The 21,463-nt window shown below is 51.0% G+C and overlaps 1 protein-coding gene, 2 long non-coding RNA genes and 1 pseudogene across 13 annotated transcripts in view; all 4 read left to right on the plus strand.

Annotated features, from left to right (window-relative positions):
• LOC127923835 (aminopeptidase N-like) overlaps window positions 1-6,883 on the plus strand; it is a 50,060-nt pseudogene extending 43,177 nt beyond the window's left edge.
• Window positions 415-6,171, plus strand: LOC127923833 (uncharacterized). Its single transcript, XR_008115728.1, has 8 exons — window positions 415-845; window positions 889-1,019; window positions 1,108-1,454; window positions 1,584-2,324; window positions 3,281-4,492; window positions 5,029-5,276; window positions 5,440-5,532; window positions 5,758-6,171. It is a non-coding gene; the product is annotated as an uncharacterized LOC127923833 (long non-coding RNA).
• An 11,654-nt stretch (window positions 6,884-18,537) lies between the features above and the next one.
• LOC127923829 (aminopeptidase Ey-like) overlaps window positions 18,538-21,463 on the plus strand; it is a 33,922-nt gene continuing 30,996 nt past the window's right edge. Inside the window, exon 1 of the mRNA XM_052507861.1 lies at window positions 18,538-19,205. Within this exon, the coding sequence (XP_052363821.1) occupies window positions 18,646-19,205 (560 nt within the window). The 5' untranslated portion in view covers window positions 18,538-18,645. The remainder of the gene's footprint in view (window positions 19,206-21,463) is intronic.
• LOC127923831 (uncharacterized) lies at window positions 19,243-20,819 on the plus strand. 11 transcript variants are annotated; one of them, XR_008115677.1, is made up of 4 exons: window positions 19,243-19,857; window positions 20,046-20,367; window positions 20,416-20,461; window positions 20,520-20,819. It is a non-coding gene; the product is annotated as an uncharacterized LOC127923831 (long non-coding RNA). The 11 variants fall into 11 exon arrangements; XR_008115679.1 differs by having other exon boundaries at window positions 19,243-19,763; window positions 19,810-19,857; window positions 20,046-20,461; XR_008115682.1 differs by having other exon boundaries at window positions 19,243-19,763; window positions 19,810-19,857; window positions 20,092-20,461.

The raw sequence follows: 21,463 nt of genomic DNA on the forward strand, positions 1-21,463 counted from the left end.
TCCTGGAGAGCTACCCTCCTGTAAGGTTTTCATCCTAACCCTGTTCCTGGAGAGCTACCCTCCTGTAAGGTTTTCATCCTAACCCTGTCCCTGGAGAGCTACCCTCCTGTAGGTTTTCATCCTAACCCTGTTCCTGGAGAGCTACCCTCCTGAAGGTTTTACCCTAAGCCTGTTCCTGGAGAGCTACCCTCCTGTAGGTTTTCATCCTAACCCTGTTCCTGGAGAGCTACCCTCCTGTAGGTTTTACCCTAAGCCTGTTCCTGGAGAGCTACCCTCCTGTAGGTTTTCATCCTAACCCTGTCCCTGGAGAGCTACCCTCCTGTAGGTTTTCATCCTAACCCTGTTCCTGGAGAGCTACCCTCCTGTAGGTTTTACCCTAAGCCTGTTCCTGGAGAGCTACCCTCCTATAAGGTTTTTACCCTAACCCTGTTCCTGGAGAGCTACCCTCCTATAAGGTTTTCACCCTAATCCTGTTCCTGGAGAGCTACCCTCCTATAAGATTTTCACCCTAATCCTGTTCCTGGAGAGCTACCCTCCTATAAGGTTTTCACCCTAATCCTGTTCCTGGAGAGCTACCCTCCTATAAGGTTTTCACCCTAACCCTGTTCCTGGAGAGCTACCCTCCTGTAGGTTTTCATCCTAACCCTGTCCCTGGAGAGCTACCCTCCTGTAGGTTTTCATCCTAACCCTGTTCCTGGAGAGCTACCCTCCTGTAGGTTTTACCCTAAGCCTGTTCCTGGAGAGCTACCCTCCTGTAAGGTTTTCATCCTAACCCTGTTCCTGGAGAGCTACCCTCCTGTAGGTTTTCATCCTAACCCTGTTCCTGGAGAGCTACCCTCCTGTAGGTTTTCATCCTAACCCTGTTCATGGAGAGCTACCCTCCTGTAGGTTTTACTCTAAGCCTGTTCCTGGAGAGCTACCCTCCTATAAGGTTTTCACCCTAATCCTGTTCCTGGAGAGCTACCCTCCTATAAGGTTTTTACCCTAACCCTGTTCCTGGAGAGCTACCCTCCTATAAGGTTTTCACCCTAATCCTGTTCCTGGAGAGCTACCCTCCTATAAGGTTTTCACCCTAATCCTGTTCCTGGAGAGCTACCCTCCTATAAGGTTTTCACCCTAATCCTGTTCCTGGAGAGCTACCCTCCTATAAGATTTTCACCCTAATCCTGTTCCTGGAGAGCTACCCTCCTATAAGGTTTTCACCCTAATCCTGTTCCTGGAGAGCTACCCTCCTATAAGGTTTTCACCCTAACCCTGTCCCTGGAGAGCTACCCTCCTGTAGGTTTTCATCCTAACCCTGTTCCTGGAGAGCTACCCTCCTGTAGGTTTTACCCTAAGCCTGTTCCTGGAGAGCTACCCTCCTGTAAGGTTTTCATCCTAACCCTGTTCCTGGAGAGCTACCCTCCTGTAGGTTTTCATCCTAACCCTGTTCCTGGAGAGCTACCCTCCTGTAGGTTTTACCCTAAGCCTGTTCCTGGAGAGCTACCCTCCTGTAAGGTTTTCATCCTAACCCTGTTCCTGGAGAGCTACCCTCCTGTAGGTTTCCATCCTAACCCTGTTCCTGGAGAGCTACCCTCCTGTAGGTTTTACTCTAAGCCTGTTCCTGGAGAGCTACCCTCCTATAAGGTTTTCACCCTAATCCTGTTCCTGGAGAGCTACCCTCCTATAACGTTTTTACCCTAACCCTGTTCCTGGAGAGCTACCCTCCTATAAGGTTTTCACCCTAATCCTGTTCCTGGAGAGCTACCCTCCTATAAGGTTTTCACCCTAATCCTGTTCCTGGAGAGCTACCCTCCTATAAGATTTTCACCCTAATCCTGTTCCTGGAGAGCTACCCTCCTATAAGGTTTTCACCCTAATCCTGTTCCTGGAGAGCTACCCTCCTATAAGGTTTTCACCCTAATCCTGTTCCTGGAGAGCTACCCTCCTATAAGGTTTTCACCCTAATCCTGTTCCTGGAGAGCTACCCTCCTATAAGGTTTTCACCCTAATCCTGTTCCTGGAGAGCTACCCTCCTATAAGGTTTTCACCCTAATCCTGTTCCTGGAGAGCTACCCTCCTATAAGGTTTTCACCCTAATCCTGTTCCTGGAGAGCTACCCTCCTATAAGGTTTTCACCCTAACCCTGTTCCTGGAGAGCTACCCTCCTGAAGGTTTTACCCTAAGCCTGTTCCTGGAGAGCTACCCTCCTGTAGGTTTTCATCCTAACCCTGTTCCTGGAGAGCTACCCTCCTGTAGGTTTTACCCTAAGCCTGTTCCTGGAGAGCTACCCTCCTGTAAGGTTTTCATCCTAACCCTGTTCCTGGAGAGCTACCCTCCTGTAGGTTTTCATCCTAACCCTGTTCCTGGAGAGCTACCCTCCTGTAGGTTTTACTCTAAGCCTGTTCCTGGAGAGCTACCCTCCTATAAGGTTTTTACCCTAACCCTGTTCCTGGAGAGCTACCCTCCTATAAGGTTTTCACCCTAACCCTGTTCCTGGAGAGCTACCCTCCTATAAGGTTTTCACCCTAATCCTGTTCCTGGAGAGCTACCCTCCTATAAGATTTTCACCCTAATCCTGTTCCTGGAGAGCTACCCTCCTATAAGGTTTTCACCCTAACCCTGTTCCTGGAGAGCTACCCTCCTGTAGGTTTTCATCCTAACCCTGTCCCTGGAGAGCTACCCTCCTGTAGGTTTTCATGCTAACCCTGTTCCTGGAGAGCTACCCTCCTGTAGGTTTTCATCCTAACCCTGTTCCTGGAGAGCTACCCTCCTGTAGGTTTTCATCCTAACCCTGTTCCTGGAGAGCTACCCTCCTGTAGGTTTTACTCTAAGCCTGTTCCTGGAGAGCTACCCTCCTATAAGGTTTTCACCCTAATCCTGTTCCTGGAGAGCTACCCTCCTATAAGGTTTTTACCCTAACCCTGTTCCTGGAGAGCTACCCTCCTATAAGGTTTTCACCCTAATCCTGTTCCTGGAGAGCTACCCTCCTATAAGGTTTTCACCCTAATCCTGTTCCTGGAGAGCTACCCTCCTATAAGATTTTCACCCTAATCCTGTTCCTGGAGAGCTACCCTCCTATAAGGTTTTCACCCTAATCCTGTTCCTGGAGAGCTACCCTCCTATAAGGTTTTCACCCTAACCCTGTCCCTGGAGAGCTACCCTCCTGTAGGTTTTCATCCTAACCCTGTTCCTGGAGAGCTACCCTCCTGTAGGTTTTACCCTAAGCCTGTTCCTGGAGAGCTACCCTCCTGTAAGGCTTTCATCCTAACCCTGTTCCTGGAGAGCTACCCTCCTGTAGGTTTTCATCCTAACCCTGTTCCTGGAGAGCTACCCTCCTGTAGGTTTTACCCTAAGCCTGTTCCTGGAGAGCTACCCTCCTGTAAGGTTTTCATCCTAACCCTGTTCCTGGAGAGCTACCCTCCTGTAGGTTTCCATCCTAACCCTGTTCCTGGAGAGCTACCCTCCTGTAGGTTTTACTCTAAGCCTGTTCCTGGAGAGCTACCCTCCTATAAGGTTTTCACCCTAATCCTGTTCCTGGAGAGCTACCCTCCTATAACGTTTTTACCCTAACCCTGTTCCTGGAGAGCTACCCTCCTATAAGGTTTTCACCCTAATCCTGTTCCTGGAGAGCTACCCTCCTATAAGGTTTTCACCCTAATCCTGTTCCTGGAGAGCTACCCTCCTATAAGATTTTCACCCTAATCCTGTTCCTGGAGAGCTACCCTCCTATAAGGTTTTCACCCTAATCCTGTTCCTGGAGAGCTACCCTCCTATAAGGTTTTCACCCTAATCCTGTTCCTGGAGAGCTACCCTCCTATAAGGTTTTCACCCTAATCCTGTTCCTGGATAGCTACCCTCCTATAAGGTTTTCACCCTAATCCTGTTCCTGGAGAGCTACCCTCCTATAAGGTTTTCACCCTAATCCTGTTCCTGGAGAGCTACCCTCCTATAAGGTTTTCACCCTAATCCTGTTCCTGGAGAGCTACCCTCCTATAAGGTTTTCACCCTAACCCTGTTCCTGGAGAGCTACCCTCCTGTATGTTTTCACCCTAACCCTGTTCCTTGAGAGCTACCCTCCTGTAAGGTTTTCACCCTAACCCTGTTCCTGGGGAGTTACCCTCCTGTATGTTTTCACCCTAAGCCTGTTCCTGGAGAGCTACCCTCCTGTAAGGTTTTCACCCTAACCCTGTTCCTGGAGAACTTACCCTCCTGTAAGGTTTTCAAAGGTTAGTGAAAACTTGTGGTGAAACCTACATTACGGTAGCTCTCCAGGAACAGGGTTGGAGTTAAAACCTACAGGATGGTATCTCTCCAGGAACAAGGTTTGGAGTTAAAACCTACAGGACAGTATCTCTCCAGGAACAGGGTTGAGCAGCCCTTGGCTGTGTGGAACTACATCTACGCAGAGTAAGTCTAGGTGGAACTACATCTATACAGAGTAAGTCTAGGTGGAACTACATCTATACAGAGTAAGTCTAGGTGGAACTACATCTATGCAGAGTAAGTCTAGGTGGAACTACATCTATACAGAGTAAGTCTAGGTGGAACTATATCTATACAGAGTAAGTCATCAGGGATAGGTGGAACTACATCTATACAGAGTAAGTCTAGGTGGAACTACATCTATACAGAGTAAGTCTAGGTGGAACTACATCTATACAGAGTAAGTCTAGGTGGAACTATATCTATACAGAGTAAGTCATCAGGGATAGGTGGAACTACATCTATGCAGAGTAAGTCTAGGTGGAACTACATCTATACAGAGTAAGTCTAGGTGGAACTATATCTATACAGAGTAAGTCATCAGGGATAGGTGGAACTACATCTATACAGAGTAAGTCTAGGTGGAACTACATCTATACAGAGTAAGTCTAGGTGGAACTATATCTATACAGAGTAAGTCATCAGGGCTAGGTGGAACTACATCTATGCAGAGTAAGTCTAGGTGGAACTACATCTATACAGAGTAAGTCTAGGTGGAACTACATCTATACAGAGTAAGTCTAGGTGGAACTATATCTATACAGAGTAAGTCATCAGGGCTAGGTGGAACTACATCTATACAGAGTAAGTCTAGGTGGAACTACATCTATACAGAGTAAGTCTAGGTGGAACTACATCTATACAGAGTAAGTCTAGGTGGAACTACATCTATGCAGAGTAAGTCTAGGTGGAACTACATCTATACAGAGTAAGTCTAGGTGGAACTACATCTATACAGAGTAAGTCTAGGTGGAACTACATCTATACAGAGTAAGTCTAGGTGGAACTACATCTATGCAGAGTAAGTCTAGGTGGAACTACATCTATACAGAGTAAGTCTAGGTGGAACTACATCTACACAGAGTAAGTCATCAGGGCTAGGTGGAACTACATCTATACAGAGTAAGTCTAGGTGGAACTACATCTATACAGAGTAAGTCTAGGTGGAACTACATCTATACAGAGTAAGTCTAGGTGGAACTACATCTATACAGAGTAAGTCTAGGTGGAACTACATCTATGCAGAGTAAGTCTAGGTGGAACTACATCTATACAGAGTAAGTCTAGGTGGAACTACATCTACGCAGAGTAAGTCTAGGTGGAACTACATCTATACAGAGTAAGTCTAGGTGGAACTACATCTATGCAGAGTAAGTCTAGATGGAACTACATCTATGCAGAGTAAGACTAGGTGGAACTACATCTATACAGAGTAAGTCATCAGGGCTAGGTGAAACTACATCTATACAGAGTAAGTCTAGGTGGAACTACATCTATACAGTGTAAGTCTAGGTGGAACTACATCTATGCAGAGTAAGTCTAGGTGGAACTACATCTATGCAGAGTAAGTCTAGGTGGAACTACATCTATACCGAGTAAGTCTAGGTGGAACTACATCTACACAGAGTAAGTCATCAGGGCTAGGTGGAACTACATCTATACAGAGTAAGTCTAGGTGGAACTACATCTATGCAGAGTAAGTCATCAGGGCTAGGTGGAACTACATCTATACAGAGTAAGTCTAGGTGGAACTACATCTACGCAGAGTAAGTCTAGGTGGAACTACATCTACGCAGAGTAAGTCTAGGTGGAACTACATCTATACAGAGTAAGTCTAGGTGGAACTACATCTATGCAGAGTAAGTCTAGGGTGAACTACATCTATGCAGAGTAAGTCATCAGGGATGAATGGATGGATAGATGGATGGTCTGTTTGTTGAGGGGGGGGTGGGCGGGGGGGTTACAGATACAGTTTAATAAGGTATCAATTAGACTAGAGGTAAGGTATATATGTATGTATGGATGGATGGTCTGTTTGTTGGGGGGGAGGGGGGGACCAGAGCTTGTTTTCCTCCATCTCAAATGAGTTAGAAACTACAACATTGTTGAGTCAGTATTGTGATTTCTACCATGTTGCTATAATTGCAGCTGAAGCAGTTTAAAGAGGACAATGCCCGTGTGGGGTTTGGCTCGGGGACGCTGGCTCTGGAGCAGGCTATTGAGAGGACTACGGCCAACATCAAATGGGTGGCGGAGAACCAGGAGCATGTTGTGAAGTGGTTGGCCAATGAATGCACGTGAAATACCCCCCACTACAGCACCGTGCGACCAGGCCAATGGTGTTACTGCTTACTGAACCATCAGGGATATACAGACTGTATTAAACAGACCACGGACATGGGGCTGTGTGTCCCAAATGGCACCCTATTCCCTGTATAGCGTGCTATACATAGGGCTCTGGTTTAAAAAGAGTGCACTCCATAGGGAAAAGGAAGCCATTTGGGACAGAGATGTGCTGTATAATGATGAATGGACCAAAATCATGTTGTTACTTGAATCATGTGCATCCATTTTGAATTATCAGTTTTTCATGTTCTCATGTTAATAAATGTCTGCCAATAAACGCTCAGTTAATATCGTCAGTTTCCAATCTCCACAATATGTTCCTGCTCTTTACCTTCAGTTTCTCCCCAATATGTTCCTGCTCTTTGCCTTCAGTTTCCAATCTCCACAATATGTTCCTGCTCTTTACCTTCAGTTTCTCCCCAATATGTTCCTGCTCTTTACCTTCAGTTTCCAATCTCCCCAATATGTTCCTGCTCTTTACCTTCAGTTTCCAATCTCCACAATATGTTCCTGCTCTTTACCTTCAGTTTCCAATCTCCTCAATATGTTCCTGCTCTTTACCTTCAGTTTCCAATCTCCACAATATGTTCCTGCTCTTTACCTTCAGTTTCCAATCTCCCCAATATGTTCCTGCTCTTTACCTTCAGTTTCCAATCTCCACAATATGTTCCTGCTCTTTATCTTCAGTTTCCAATCTCCTCAATATGTTCCTGCTCTTTACCTTCAGTTTCTCCACAATATGTTCCTGCTCTTTACCTTCAGTTTCCAATCTCCACAATATGTTCCTGCTCTTTACCTTCAGTTTCTCCACAATATGTTCCTGCTCTTTACCTTCAGTTTCCAATCTCCCCAATATGTTCCTGCTCTTTATCTTCAGTTTCCAATCTCCACAATATATTCCTGCTCTTTACCTTCAGTTTCCAATCTCCACAATATGTTCCTGCTCTTTACCTTCAGTTTCCAATCTCCCCAATATGTTCCTGCTCTTTGCCTTCAGTTTCCAATTTCCACAATATGTTCCTGCTCTTTACCTTCAGTTTCCAATCTCCACAATATGTTCCTGGTCTTTACCTTCAGTTTCCAATCTCCACAATATGTTCCTGCTCTTTGCCTTCAGTTTCCAATCTCCCCAATATGTTCCTGCTCTTTGCCTTCAGTTTCCAATTTCCACAATATGTTCCTGCTCTTTACCTTCAGTTTCTCCCCAATATGTTCCTGCTCTTTACCTTCAGTTTCTCCACAATATGTTCCTGCTCTTTGCCTTCAGTTGGTTATTGGAAATCTGACACAGTTTCCTTTTTACAGAAGGATGCACTGGATTTCTATAAAAAAGGACAATATCTCAGTAACTACGGTCAAAATAGAAAATGACTCCTTTTCATTCAATTATATATATATATTTTAGAACGTGTTGCAGTTGTTATTGTGACTGACCAGCTCGATTTGGACTGATGTAGCAAGCAAATAGTGTTTTTTACATCCGATAAAAGTAGAGATTCAGAACTACTGGTATATCATACACTACAGAGGAACAATGAGAAAGTAATTCTGCTTTGAAAGTTGATAAACTTGAAAACCCACTTTTGAGGAAATGGCCCTTGAATGATTTTTGGTACACCTACTGGAAAGCTCTTCTTGGTCTACACCCATTCAGCGTCATTCCCACCCTCTTAAGCCCCACCCACCTCTTTAAGGATTCACATGTCGTGTAATAAACAACCAAAGATTTCAAGACTAAAGGTTGGTTTGTACTACGTCTATCGACAGTTGTCCAATGAAATCCTGAATATTCTATGGTCGTCAGACATCAAACTTCACGTTGTCGTTATGAAAAAGTTTAAAGGAAAAAACTACAGGCTCCATGACATCAGCAGCCTGGTGGCCCAACACAGCATAACTAGTGTATTTTAACACCAATAGCCCCAGGCTCCATGACATAAGCAGCCTGGTGGCCCAACACAGCATAACTAGTGTATTTTAACACCAATAGCCCCAGGCTCCATGACATAAGCAGCCTGGTGGCCCAACACAGCATAACTAGTGTATTTTAACACCAATAGCCCCAGGCTCCATGACATCAGCAGCCTGGTGGCCCAACACAGCATAACTAGTGTATTTTAACACCAATAGCCCCAGGCTCCATGACATCAGCAGCCTGGTGGCCCAACACAGCATAACTAGTGTATTTTAACACCAATAGCCCCAGGCTCCATGACATAAGCAGCCTGGTGGCCCAACATAGCATAACTAGTGTATTTTAACACCAATAGCCCCAGGCTCCATGACATCAGCAGCCTGGTGGCCCAACACAGCATAACTAGTGTATTTTAACACAATAGCCCCAGGCTCCATGACATCAGCAGCCTGGTGGCCCAACACAGCATAACTAGTGTATTTTTAAATAGCCCCAGGCTCCATGACATCAGCAGCCTGGTGGCCCAACACAGCATAACTAGTGTATTTTAACACCAATAGCCCCAGGCTCCATGACATCAGCAGCCTGGTGGCCCAACACAGCATAACTAGTGTATTTTAACACCAATAGCCCCAGGCTCCATGACATCAGCAGCCTGGTGGCCCAACACAGCATAACTAGTGTATTTTAACACCAATAGCCCCAGGCTCCATGACATAAGCAGCCTGGTGGCCCAACACAGCATAACTAGTGTATTTTAACACCAATAGCCCCAGGCTCCATGACATCAGCAGCCTGGTGGCCCAACACAGCATAACTAGTGTATTTTAACACCAATAGCCCCAGGCTCCATGACATAAGCAGCCTGGTGGCCCAACATAGCATAACTAGTGTATTTTAACACCAATAGCCCCAGGCTCCATGACATCAGCAGCCTGGTGGCCCAACATAGCATAACTAGTGTATTTTAACACCAATAGCCCCAGGCTCCATGACATCAGCAGCCTGGTGGCCCAACACAGCATAACTAGTGTAGCCCCAGGCTCCATGACATCAGCAGCCTGGTGGCCCAACACAGCATAACTAGTGTATTTTAACACCAATAGCCCCAGGCTCCATGACATAAGCAGCCTGGTGGCCCAACATAGCATAACTAGTGTATTTTAACACCAATAGCCCCAGGCTCCATGACATCAGCAGCCTGGTGGCCCAACATAGCATAACTAGTGTATTTTAACACCCATAAACCCACCCGTTTAAACGTGAATTTGTAGATGTCAATCTAGCAAACCAGGCAACTAAAGGCAACTTTGGTTTCTAGTTAGTTGGCTAGATAACTAATGGTAAGTTAGCTGGCTAGCCAGTTCAAATAATGACCATATATCTGAAAACGTCTTCATTTTAGCTTATTTGTCTTCATTATTACAGTAAAATAAACTCACAACGATCATTATTTACAAGTTAATGGCGAGCCAATTACAGAAAACAGCTTACGGTTGTTAGTTAAATCAAAATTAAATCAAATGTTATTTGTTAAATGCGCGGAATACAACAGCCTTACAGTGAAATGCTGACTTACAAGCCCTTAAAAATGCAGTTAAGGAAAATAAGTGTTAAGTCAAAAATAGATACACATTTTGATATTAATAATAATTAAAGAGCAGCAGTAAAATAACAGTAGCGAGGCTATATACAGGGGGTACTGGTACAGAGTCAATGTGGAGGTTATATACAGGGGGTACCGATACAGAGTCAATGTGGAGGTTATATACAGGGGGTACTGGTACAGAGTCAATGTGGAGGCTATATGGTACAGAGTCAATGTGGAGGCTATATACAGGGGGTACCGGTACAGAGTCAATGTGGAGGCTATATACAGGGGGTACAGTGTGGAGGTACAGAGTCAATGTGGAGGCTATATACAGGGGATACAGAGTCGGTACAGAGTCAGAGTCAATGTGGAGGCTATATACAGGGGCTACCGGTACAGAGTCAATGTGGAGGCTATATACAGGGACTACCGGTACAGAGTCAATGTGGAGGCTATATACAGGGGGTACCGGTACAGAGTCAATATGGAGGCTATATACAGGGTGTTACTGGTACAGAGTCAATATGGGGCTATATACAGGGTGTTCCCGGTACAGAGTCAATATGGAGGCTATATACAGGGGTAGGGTACAGAGTCAATGTGGAGGTTATATTCAGCCCGGTACAGAGTCAAATGGAGGCTATATACAGGGGTTACGGTACAGAGCTACCAGTACAGAGTCAATGTGGTTCAATCAGGGTGGAGGAAACACCAGGGAGGGAGGGGCGGTTCCCCTTTCAGCCAGAGTCAATGTGGAGGCTAACACACCAGAGTCAATGGGAGGCTATATACAGGGGTGGTACAGAGTCAATGTGGAGGCTATATACCTTACCGGTACAGAGCCCTGTACAGAGTCAATGTGGAGGCACCAGGGAGGGAGGGGCGGTACCCTTTCAATGTGGAGGAAACACCAGGGAGGGAGGGGCGGTTCCAGAGTCAGCCCTGTAGGAAACACCAGGGAGGGAGGGGTGGTTCCCCTTTCAGCCCTGTAGGAAACACCAGGGAGGGTACAGGTGGTTCCCTTGTCAGCCCTGTAGGAAACACCAGGGAGGGAGGGGCGGTTCACCTTTCAGCCCTGTAGGAAACACCAGGGAGGGTGAGGTGGTTCCCCTTTCCCCTTTCAGCCCTGTAGGAAGGGACACCAGGGAAACACCAGGGAGGGGGGCGGTTCCCTTTCAGCCCTGTAGGAAACACCAGGGAGGGGTGGTTCCCCTTTCAGCCCTGTAGGAAACACCAGGGAGGGAGGGGCGGTTCCCCTTTCAGCCCCGTAGGAAACACCAGGGAGGGTAAGGTGGTTCCCCTTTCAGCCCTGTAGGAAACACCAGGGAGGGAGGGGTGGTTCCCCTTTCAGGGTAGGAAACACCAGGGAGGGAGGGGTGGTTCCCCTTTCAGCCCTGTAGGAAACACCAGGGAGGGAGGGGCGGTTCCCCTTTCAGCCCCTGTAGGAAACACCAGGGAGGGAGGGGCGGTTCCCCTTTCAGCCCTGTAGGAAACACACAGGGAGGGAGGTTCCCCTTTCAGCCCCTGTAGGAAACACCAGGGAGGTGGTTCCCCTTTCAGCCCTGTAGGAAACACCAGGGAGGGAGGGGTGGTTCCCCTTTCAGCCCTGTAGGAAACACCAGGGAGGGAGAGGTGGTTCCCCTTTCAGCCCTGTAGGAAACACCAGGGAGGGAGGGGTGGTTCCCCTTTCAGCCCTGTAGGAAACACCAGGGAGGGAGGGGTGGTTCCCCTTTCAGCCCTGTAGGAAACACCAGGGAGGGAGGGGCGGTTCCCCTTTCAGCCCTGTAGGAAACACCAGGGAGGGAGGGGTGGTTCCCCTTTCAGCCCTGTAGGAAACACCAGGGAGGGAGGGGTGGTTCCCCTTTCAGCCCCGTAGGAAACACCAGGGAGGGAGGGGTGGTTCCCCTTTCAGCCCTGTAGGAAACACCAGGGAGGGAGGGGTGGTTCCCCTTTCAGCCCTGTAGGAAACACCAGGGAGGGAGGGGCGGTTCCCCTTTCAGCCCTGTAGGAAACACCAGGGAGGGTGAGGTGGTTCCCCTTTCAGCCCTGTAGGAAACACCAGGGAGGGTGAGGTGGTTCCCCTTTCAGCCCTGTAGGAAACACCAGGGAGGGAGGGGCGGTTCCCCTTTCAGCCCTGTAGGAAACACCAGGGAGGGGAGGGTGGTTCCCCTTTCAGCCCTGTAGGAAACACCAGGGAGGGAGGGGTGGTTCCCCTTTCAGCCCTGTAGGAAACACCAGGGAGGGAGGGGTGGTTCCCCTTTCAGCCCTGTAGGAAACACCAGGGAGGGAGGGGTGGTTCCCCTTTCAGCCCTGTAGGAAACACCAGGGAGGGAGGGGTGGTTCCCCTTTCAGCCCTGTAGGAAACACCAGGGAGGGAGGGGCGGTTCCCCTTTCAGCCCTGTAGGAAACACCAGGGAGGGAGGGGTGGTTCCCCTTTCAGCCCTGTAGGAAACACCAGGGAGGGAGGGGCGGTTCCCCTTTCAGCCCTGTAGGAAACACCAGGGAGGGAGGGGCGGTTCCCCTTTCAGCCCTGTAGGAAACACCAGGGAGGGAGGGGTGGTTCCCCTTTCAGCCCTGTAGGAAACACCAGGGAGGGGGGGTGGTTCCCCTTTCAGCCCTGTAGGAAACACCAGGGAGGGAGGGGTGGTTCCCCTTTCAGCCCTGTAGGAAACACCAGGGAGGGAGGGGTGGTTCCCCTTTCAGCCCTGTAGGAAACACCAGGGAGGGAGGGGCGGTTCCCCTTTCAGCCCTGTAGGAAACACCAGGGAGGGAGGGGCGGTTCCCCTTTCAGCCCTGTAGGAAACACCAGGGAGGGAGGGGTGGTTCCCCTTTCAGCCCCGTAGGAAACACCAGGGAGGGAGGGGCGGTTCCCCTTTCAGCCCTGTAGGAAACACCAGGGAGGGAGGGGCGGTTCCCCTTTCAGCCCTGTAGGAAACACCAGGGAGGGTGAGGTGGTTCCCCTTTCAGCCCCGTAGGAAACACCAGGGAGGGAGGGGCGGTTCCCCTTTCAGCCCTGTAGGAAACACCAGGGAGGGAGGGGTGGTTCCCCTTTCAGCCCTGTAGGAAACACCAGGGAGGGAGGGGCGGTTCCCCTTTCAGCCCCGTAGGAAACACCAGGGAGGGAGGGTGGTTCCCCTTTCAGCCCTGTAGGAAACACCAGGGAGGGTGAGGTGGTTCCCCTTTCAGCCCTGTAGGAAACACCAGGGAGGGAGGGGCGGTTCCCCTTTCAGCCCTGTAGGAAACACCAGGGAGGGTAAGGTGGTTCCCCTTTCAGCCCTGTAGGAAACACCAGGGAGGGAGGGGCGGTTCCCCTTTCAGCCCTGTAGGAAACACCAGGGAGGGGTGGTTCCCCTTTCAGCCCCGTAGGAAACACCAGGGAGGGAGGGGCGGTTCCCCTTTCAGCCCCGTAGGAAACACCAGGGAGGGTGAGGGTGGTTCCCCTTTCAGCCCTGTAGGAAACACCAGGGAGGGAGGGGTGGTTCCCCTTTCAGCCCTGTAGGAAACACCAGGGAGGGAGGGGCGGTTCCCCTTTCAGCCCCGTAGGAAACACCAGGGAGGGAGGGGCGGTTCCCCTTTCAGCCCTGTAGGAAACACCAGGGAGGGAGGGGTGGTTCCCCTTTCAGCCCTGTAGGAAACACCAGGGAGGGTGGGGCGGTTCCCCTTTCAGCCCTGTAGGAAACACCAGGGAGGGAGGGGTGGTTCCCCTTTCAGCCCCGTAGGAAACACCAGGGAGGGAGGGGTGGTTCCCCTTTCAGCCCTGTAGGAAACACCAGGGAGGGAGGGGCGGTTCCCCTTTCAGCCCTGTAGGAAACACCAGGGAGGGAGGGGCGGTTCCCCTTTCAGCCCTGTAGGAAACACCAGGGAGGGAGGGGTGGTTCCCCTTTCAGCCCTGTAGGAAACACCAGGGAGGGAGGGGCGGTTCCCCTTTCAGCCCTGGGGCAGGGAGGGAGGGGCGGTTCCCCTTTCAGCCCTGTAGGAAACACCAGGGAGGGAGGGGTGGTTCCCCTTTCAGCCCTGTAGGAAACACCAGGGAGGGAGGTGGTTCCCCTTTCAGCCCTGTAGGAAACACCAGGGAGGGTGAGGCGGTTCCCCTTTCAGCCCTGTAGGAAACACCAGGGAGGGAGGGGTGGTTCCCCTTTCAGCCCTGTAGGAAACACCAGGGAGGGAGGGGTGGTTCCCCTTTCAGCCCTGTAGGAAACACCAGGGAGGGTGAGGTGGTTCCCCTTTCAGCCCTGTAGGAAACACCAGGGAGGGAGGGGTGGTTCCCCTTTCAGCCCTTGCAGGAAACACCAGGGAGGGAGGGGTGGTTCCCCTTTCAGCCCTGTAGGAAACAGGAAACACCAGGGAGGGGGAGGGGCGGTTCCCCTTTCAGCCCTGTAGGAAACACCAGGGAGGGAGGGTGGTTCCCCTTTCAGCCCTGTAGGAAACACCAGGGAGGGAGGGGCGGTTCCCCTTTCAGCCCTGTAGGAAACACCAGGGAGGGAGGGGTGGTTCCCCTTTCAGCCCTGTAGGAAACACCAGGGAGGGAGGGGTGGTTCCCCTTTCAGCCCTGTAGGAAACACCAGGGAGGGAGGGGCGGTTCCCCTTTCAGCCCTGTAGGAAACACCAGGGAGGGAGGGGCGGTTCCCCTTTCAGCCCTGTAGGAAACACCAGGGAGGGAGGGGCGGTTCCCCTTTCAGCCCTGTAGGAAACACCAGGGAGGGAGGGGCGGTTCCCCTTTCAGCCCTGTAGGAAACACCAGGGAGGGAGGGGCGGTTCCCCTTTCAGCCCTGTAGGAAACACCAGGGAGGGAGGGGTGGTTCCCCTTTCAGCCCTGTAGGAAACACCAGGGAGGGAGAGGTGGTTCCCCTTTCAGCCCTGTAGGAAACACCAGGGAGGGAGGGGTGGTTCCCCTTTCAGCCCCGTAGGAAACACCAGGGAGGGAGGGGCGGTTCCCCTTTCAGCCCTGTAGGAAACACCAGGGAGGGGTGGTTCCCCTCAGCCCTGTAGGAAACACCAGGGAGGGAGGGGCGGTTCCCCTTTCAGCCCTGTAGGAAACACCAGGGAGGGTGAGGTGGTTCCCCTTTCAGCCCTGTAGGAAACACCAGGGAGGGGTGGTTCCCCTTTCAGCCCTGTAGGAAACACCAGGGAGGGTGAGGTGGTTCCCCTTTCAGCCCCGTAGGAAACACCAGGGAGGGAGGGGTGGTTCCCCTTTCAGCCCTGTAGGAAACACCAGGGAGGGAGGGGTGGTTCCCCTTTCAGCCCTGTAGGAAACACCAGGGAGGGAGGGGTGGTTCCCCTTTCAGCCCTGTAGGAAACACCAGGGAGGGAGGGGCGGTTCCCCTTTCAGCCCTGTAGGAAACACCAGGGAGGGAGGGGTGGTTCCCCTTTCAGCCCTGTAGGAAACACCAGGGAGGGAGGGGCGGTTCCCCTTTCAGCCCCGTAGGAAACACCAGGGAGGGAGGGGTGGTTCCCCTTTCAGCCCTGTAGGAAACACCAGGGAGGGAGGGGCGGTTCCCCTTTCAGCCCTGTAGGAAACACCAGGGAGGGAGGGGCGGTTCCCCTTTCAGCCCCGTAGGAAACACCAGGGAGGGTAAGGTGGTTCACCTTTCAGCCCTGTAGGAAACACCAGGGAGGGTGAGGTGGTTCCCCTTTCAGCCCTGTAGGAAACACCAGGGAGGGAGGGGCGGTTCCCCTTTCAGCCCTGTAGGAAACACCAGGGAGGGTGAGGTGGTTCCCCTTTCAGCCCCGTAGGAAACACCAGGGAGGGAGGGGTGGTTCCCCTTTCAGCCCCGTAGGAAACACCAGGGAGGGAGGGGTGGTTCCCCTTTCAGCCCCGTAGGAAACACCAGGGAGGGAGGGGTGGTTCCCCTTTCAGCCCCGTAGGAAACACCAGGGAGGGAGGGGTGGTTCCCCTTTCAGCCCTGTAGGAAACACCAGGGAGGGAGGGGTGGTTCCCCTTTCAGCCCTGTAGGAAACACCAGGGAGGGAGGGGCGGTTCCCCTTTCAGCCCTGTAGGAAACACCAGGGAGGGGTGGTTCCCCTTTCAGCCCCGTAGGAAACACCAGGGAGGGTGAGGTGGTTCCCCTTTCAGCCCCGTAGGAAACACCAGGGAGGGTGAGGCGGTTCCCCTTTCAGCCCTGTAGGAAACACCAGGGAGGGAGGGGTGGTTCCCCTTTCAGCCCTGTAGGAAACACCGGGGAGGGAGGGGCGGTTCCCCTTTCAGCCCCGTAGGAAACACCAGGGAGGGAGGGGCGGTTCCCCTTTCAGCCCTGTAGGAAACACCAGGGAGGGAGGGGTGGTTCCCCTTTCAGCCCTGTAGGAAACACCAGGGAGGGTGAGGCGGTTCCCCTTTCAGCCCTGTAGGAAACACCAGGGAGGGAGGGGTGGTTCCCCTTTCAGCCCCGTAGGAAACACCAGGGAGGGAGGGGTGGTTCCCCTTTCAGCCCCGTAGGAAACACCAGGGAGGGAGGGGCGGTTCCCCTTTCAGCCCTGTAGGAAACACCAGGGAGGGAGGGGCGGTTCCCCTTTCAGCCCTGTAGGAAACACCAGGGAGGGGTGGTTCCCCTTTCAGCCCCGTAGGAAACACCAGGGAGGGAGGGGCGGTTCCCCTTTCAGCCCCGTAGGAAACACCAGGGAGGGTAAGGTGGTTCCCCTTTCAGCCCTGTAGGAAACACCAGGGAGGGAGGGGTGGTTCCCCTTTCAGCCCCGTAGGAAACACCAGGGAGGGAGGGGCGGTTCCCCTTTCAGCCCTGTAGGAAACACCAGGGAGGGAGGGGTGGTTCCCCTTTCAGCCCTGTAGGAAACACCAGGGAGGGAGGGGCGGTTCCCCTTTCAGCCCCGTAGGAAACACCAGGGAGGGAGGGGTGGTTCCCCTTTCAGCCCTGTAGGAAACACCAGGGAGGGAGGGGTGGTTCCCCTTTCAGCCCCGTAGGAAACACCAGGGAGGGAGGGGCGGTTCCCCTTTCAGCCCTGTAGGAAACACCAGGGAGGGAGGGGCGGTTCCCCTTTCAGCCCCGTAGGAAACACCAGGCGGTTCCCCTTTCAGGAGGAAACACCAGGGAGGGAGGGGTGGTTCCCCTTTCAGCCCTGTCAGGAAACACCAGGGAGGGAGGGGTGGTTCCCCTTTCAGCCCTGTAGGAAACACCAGGGAGGGGTGAGGCGGTTCCCCTTTCAGCCCCGTAGGAAACACCAGGGAGGGAGGGGCGGTTCCCCTTTCAGCCCTGTAGGAAACACCAGGGAGGGTGGGGCGGTTCCCCTTTCAGCCCTGTAGGAAACACCAGGGAGGGAGGGGTTCCCCTTTCAGCCCTGTAGGAAACACCAGGGAGGTTCCCCTTTCAGTGGGAAACACCAGGGAGGGTTCCCCTTTCAGCCCTGTAGGAAACACCAGGGAGGGAGGGGCGGTTCCCCTTTCAGCCCTGTAGGAAACACCAGGGAGGGAGGGGTGGTTCCCCTTTCAGCCCTGTAGGAAACACCAGGGAGGGAGGGGTGGTTCCCCTTTCAGCCCTGTAGGAAACACCAGGGAGGGAGGGGCGGTTCCCCTTTCAGCCCCGTAGGAAACACCAGGGAGGGTGAGGCGGTTCCCCTTTCAGCCCTGTAGGAAACACCAGGGAGGGAGGGGCGGTTCCCCTTTCAGCCCTGTAGGAAACACCAGGGAGGGAGGGGCGGTTCCCCTTTCAGCCCTGTAGGAAACACCAGGGAGGGAGGGGTGGTTCCCCTTCAGCCCTGTAGGAAACACCAGGGAGGGGAGGGGTTCCCCTTTCAGCCCTGTAGGAAACACCAGGGAGGGGTGGGGTGGTTCCCCTTTCAGCCCTGTAGGAAACACCAGGGAGGGAGGGGTGGTTCAGCCCCCCTTTCAGCCCTGTAGGAAACACCAGGGAGGGAGGGGTGGTTCCCCTTTCAGCCCTGGGAGGGAGGGGTGGTTCCCCTTTCAGCCCTGTAGGAAACACCAGGGAGGGAGGGAGCCCTGTAGGAAACACCAGGGGGTGGTTCCCCTTTCAGCCCTGTAGGAAACACCAGGGAGGGAGGGGTGGTTCCCCTTTCAGCCCTGTAGGAAACACCAGGGAGGGAGGGGTGGTTCCCCTTTCAGCCCTGTAGGAAACACCAGGGAGGGAGGGGTGGTTCCCCTTTCAGCCCTGTAGGAAACACCAGGGAGGGAGGGGTGGTTCCCCTTTCAGCCCTGTAGGAAACACCAGGGAGGGTGAGGCGGTTCCCCTTCCACTTTATACAGAGAAAGATCTTCCATCCAGAAACAGGAAGGAAGGATAAAGTACAACAGCTTGTCAGCAATCTGTTAATCACACATCTTTATGACTATTGATTAGAACTCTCAGGTTGGCTGGGGGATCAACTATTAATTAACCCAGCTGATTGGAACTCTCAGGTTGTCCCGGGCTGGGGGATCAACTATTAACCAGGCGTATTGTGGGAGTTCCTCAGAGGGCATAAATAAGAAGCACATTCCCCTCTGGGTCCATCTAGGTCCCCCTCTCTCCTTCTGCCTTTCTGTCTATCTGTCAGTCAGTCATTACACTACCCTCAGATAGACAGATATCAGTCTGTTACAGACATGGGGAAAGGGTTCTTCATCAGCAAGACTTTGGGGATAGTTGGTGTGATCGTGGGGACTGGAGTGGTGGCCACCATCATCGCCCTGTCAGTGGTCTATAGCCAGGAGAAGGCCAAGATCCATGAGGCAGTGAATCCCCCCACTACTCCCTCCACTCCCTGGGAACACTACAGACTGCCTGACTCCCTGTCTCCTGTCTCCTACAACATCACCCTCTGGCCTCGACTGGTTGTCAACGCCTCTACTGGCCTCTACATCTTCACAGGACAGTCAGCTGTGGTGTTCCAGTGTAAGAAGGACACAGATCTGATCCTCATCCACTCTAACAAGCTGAACCTGACTCTGCTCAGCCTGATTAGCCGGGATGGAGCTACTGCTCCCACCATAAAGAAAAACTGGCTGGAGGTTCCTACTCAGTTCTTAGTGATCCAGCTGAATAGTAATCTGATGGCAGGGAGACAGTATGAGCTGTACACGGAGTTTATAGGAGAACTGGCTGATGACCTGGGAGGCTTCTACAGGAGTGAATATACAGAGGGGACCAGTCCCCCGGTGAGAAAGTAAGCAAAACATTAATCATCATTTCCACGTTTAAAAACAGTGTCAGATGTTGCCTAACACTGTACAGTTGGTTGCAAGATCGAATCTCCGAGGTAAAAATCTGACTTAAGTTAAATAAAGGTAAAATAAATAAACATATTCTATTAAATTTGACTGAAATCAAATAACATCTTTGACAGATCAATGTCATTTGTTTAACTGAATGAAGCTTCTAAATTGCGTTAATCACCTCATGCGTATCCACATTGAATAGTGTCAGGGTAGTGCAGTGGCGGCAGCTTCTTAGAAGAGTTGGAGGCTGATTGGGGCCGTGGCTTTCAGGTTGTTATTAGAAGAGTTGGAGGCTGATTGGGGCCGTGGCTTTCAGGTTGTTATTAGAAGAGTTGGAGGCTGATTGGGGCCGTGGCTTTCAGGTTGTTATTAGAGAAGAGTTGGAGGCTGATTGGGGCCGTGGCTTTCAGGTTGTTATTAGAGAAGAGTTGGAGGCTGATTGGGGCCGTGGCTTTCAGGTTGTTATTAGAGAAGAGTTGGAGGCTGATTGGGGCCGTGGCTTTCAGGTTGTTATTAGAAGAGTTGGAGGCTGATTGGGGCCGTGGCTTTCAGGTTGTTATTAGAGAAGAGTTGGAGGCTGATTGGGGCCGTGGCTTTCAGGTTGTTATTAGAGAAGAGTTGGAGGCTGATTGGGGCCGTGGCTTTCAGGTTGTTATTAGAGAAGAGTTGGAGGCTGATTGGGGCCGTGGCTTTCAGGTTGTTATTAGAAGAGTTGGAGGCTGATTGGGGCCGTGGCTTTCAGGTTGTTATTAGAAGAGTTGGAGGCTGATTGGGGACGTGGCTTTCAGGTTGTTATTAGAAGAGTTGGAGGCTGATTGGGGCCGTGGCTTTCAGGTTGTTATTAGAAGAGTTGGAGGCTGATTGGGGCCGTGGCTTTCAGGTTGTTATTAGAAGAGTTGGAGGCTGATTGGGGCCGTGGCTTTCAGGTTGTTATTAGAAGAGTTGGAGGCTGATTGGGGCCGTGGCTTTCAGGTTGTTATTAGAAGAGTTGGAGGCTGATTGGGGCCGTGGCTTTCAGGTTGTTATTAGAAGAGTTGGAGGCTGATTGGGGCCGTGGCTTTCAGGTTGTTATTAGAAGAGTTGGAGGCTGATTGGGGCCGTGGCTTTCAGGTTGTTATTAGAGAAGAGTTGGAGGCTGATTGGGGCCGTGGCTTTCAGGTTGTTATTAGAAGAGTTGGAGGCTGATTGGGGCCGTGGCTTTCAGGTTGTTATTAGAAGAGTTGGAGGCTGATTGGGGCGTGGCGTCAGGTTGTTATTTTCAGGTTGTTATTAGAAGAGTTGGAGGCTGATTGGGGCCGTGGCTTTCAGGTTGTTATTAGAAGAGTTGGAGGCTGATTGGGGCCGTGGCTTTCAGGTTGTTATTAGAAGAGTTGGAGGCTGATTGGGGCCGTGGCTTTCAGGTTGTTATTAGAAGAGTTGGAGGCTGATTGGGGACGTGGCTTTCAGGTTGTTATTAGAAGAGTTGGAGGCTGATTGGGGCCATGGCTTTCAGGTTGGTATTTTTTCACACCCATCAGAATGAATGTCATTCCAATGAATCTGATCAATTGACATAATCTCCGACACAGCCATAATCTGTAATGATACATAAAATACACTGTGAAAACTTGACTGATATGTTTTCTGTTGTTCATCTGAACTGCTGTTATTGATTGGTAAAGTTTGGGTTGTTTGAACAACCTGTTCTATTTGTCTGAAGTCAAACAATGAATTTGGGAGATCATTGTGTGTAAGGGGTGCGTAACTGGTGGCAGGGAAGTCAAACGCAGGAGAGCAGAACTTGGTGAATAGCCGGAGCAGTTTAATATATAAAACTAATGGCATATAAAACAACAAACACATGGGTGTTATGTAATGTTATTGAACCAGTGTATTATGTAATGTTATTGAACCAGTGTATTATTTAATGTTATTGAACCATTGTATTATTTAATGTTATTGAACCAGTGTATTATGTAATGTTATTGAACCAGTGTATTATTTAATGTTATTGAACCAGTGTATTATTTAATGTTATTGAACCAGTGTATTATGTAATGTTATTGAACCAGTGTATTATTTAATGTTATTGAACCAGTGTATTATTTAATGTTATTGAACCAGTGTATTATGTAATGTTATTGAACCAGTGTATTATTTAATGTTATTGAACCAGTGTATTATGTAATGTTATTGAACCAGTGTATTATTTAATGTTATTGAACCA

This window comes from Oncorhynchus keta, unplaced genomic scaffold, assembly GCF_023373465.1.
Source record: "Oncorhynchus keta strain PuntledgeMale-10-30-2019 unplaced genomic scaffold, Oket_V2 Un_contig_3294_pilon_pilon, whole genome shotgun sequence".
In the NCBI taxonomy this organism is placed as follows: Eukaryota; Metazoa; Chordata; class Actinopteri; order Salmoniformes; family Salmonidae; genus Oncorhynchus; species Oncorhynchus keta.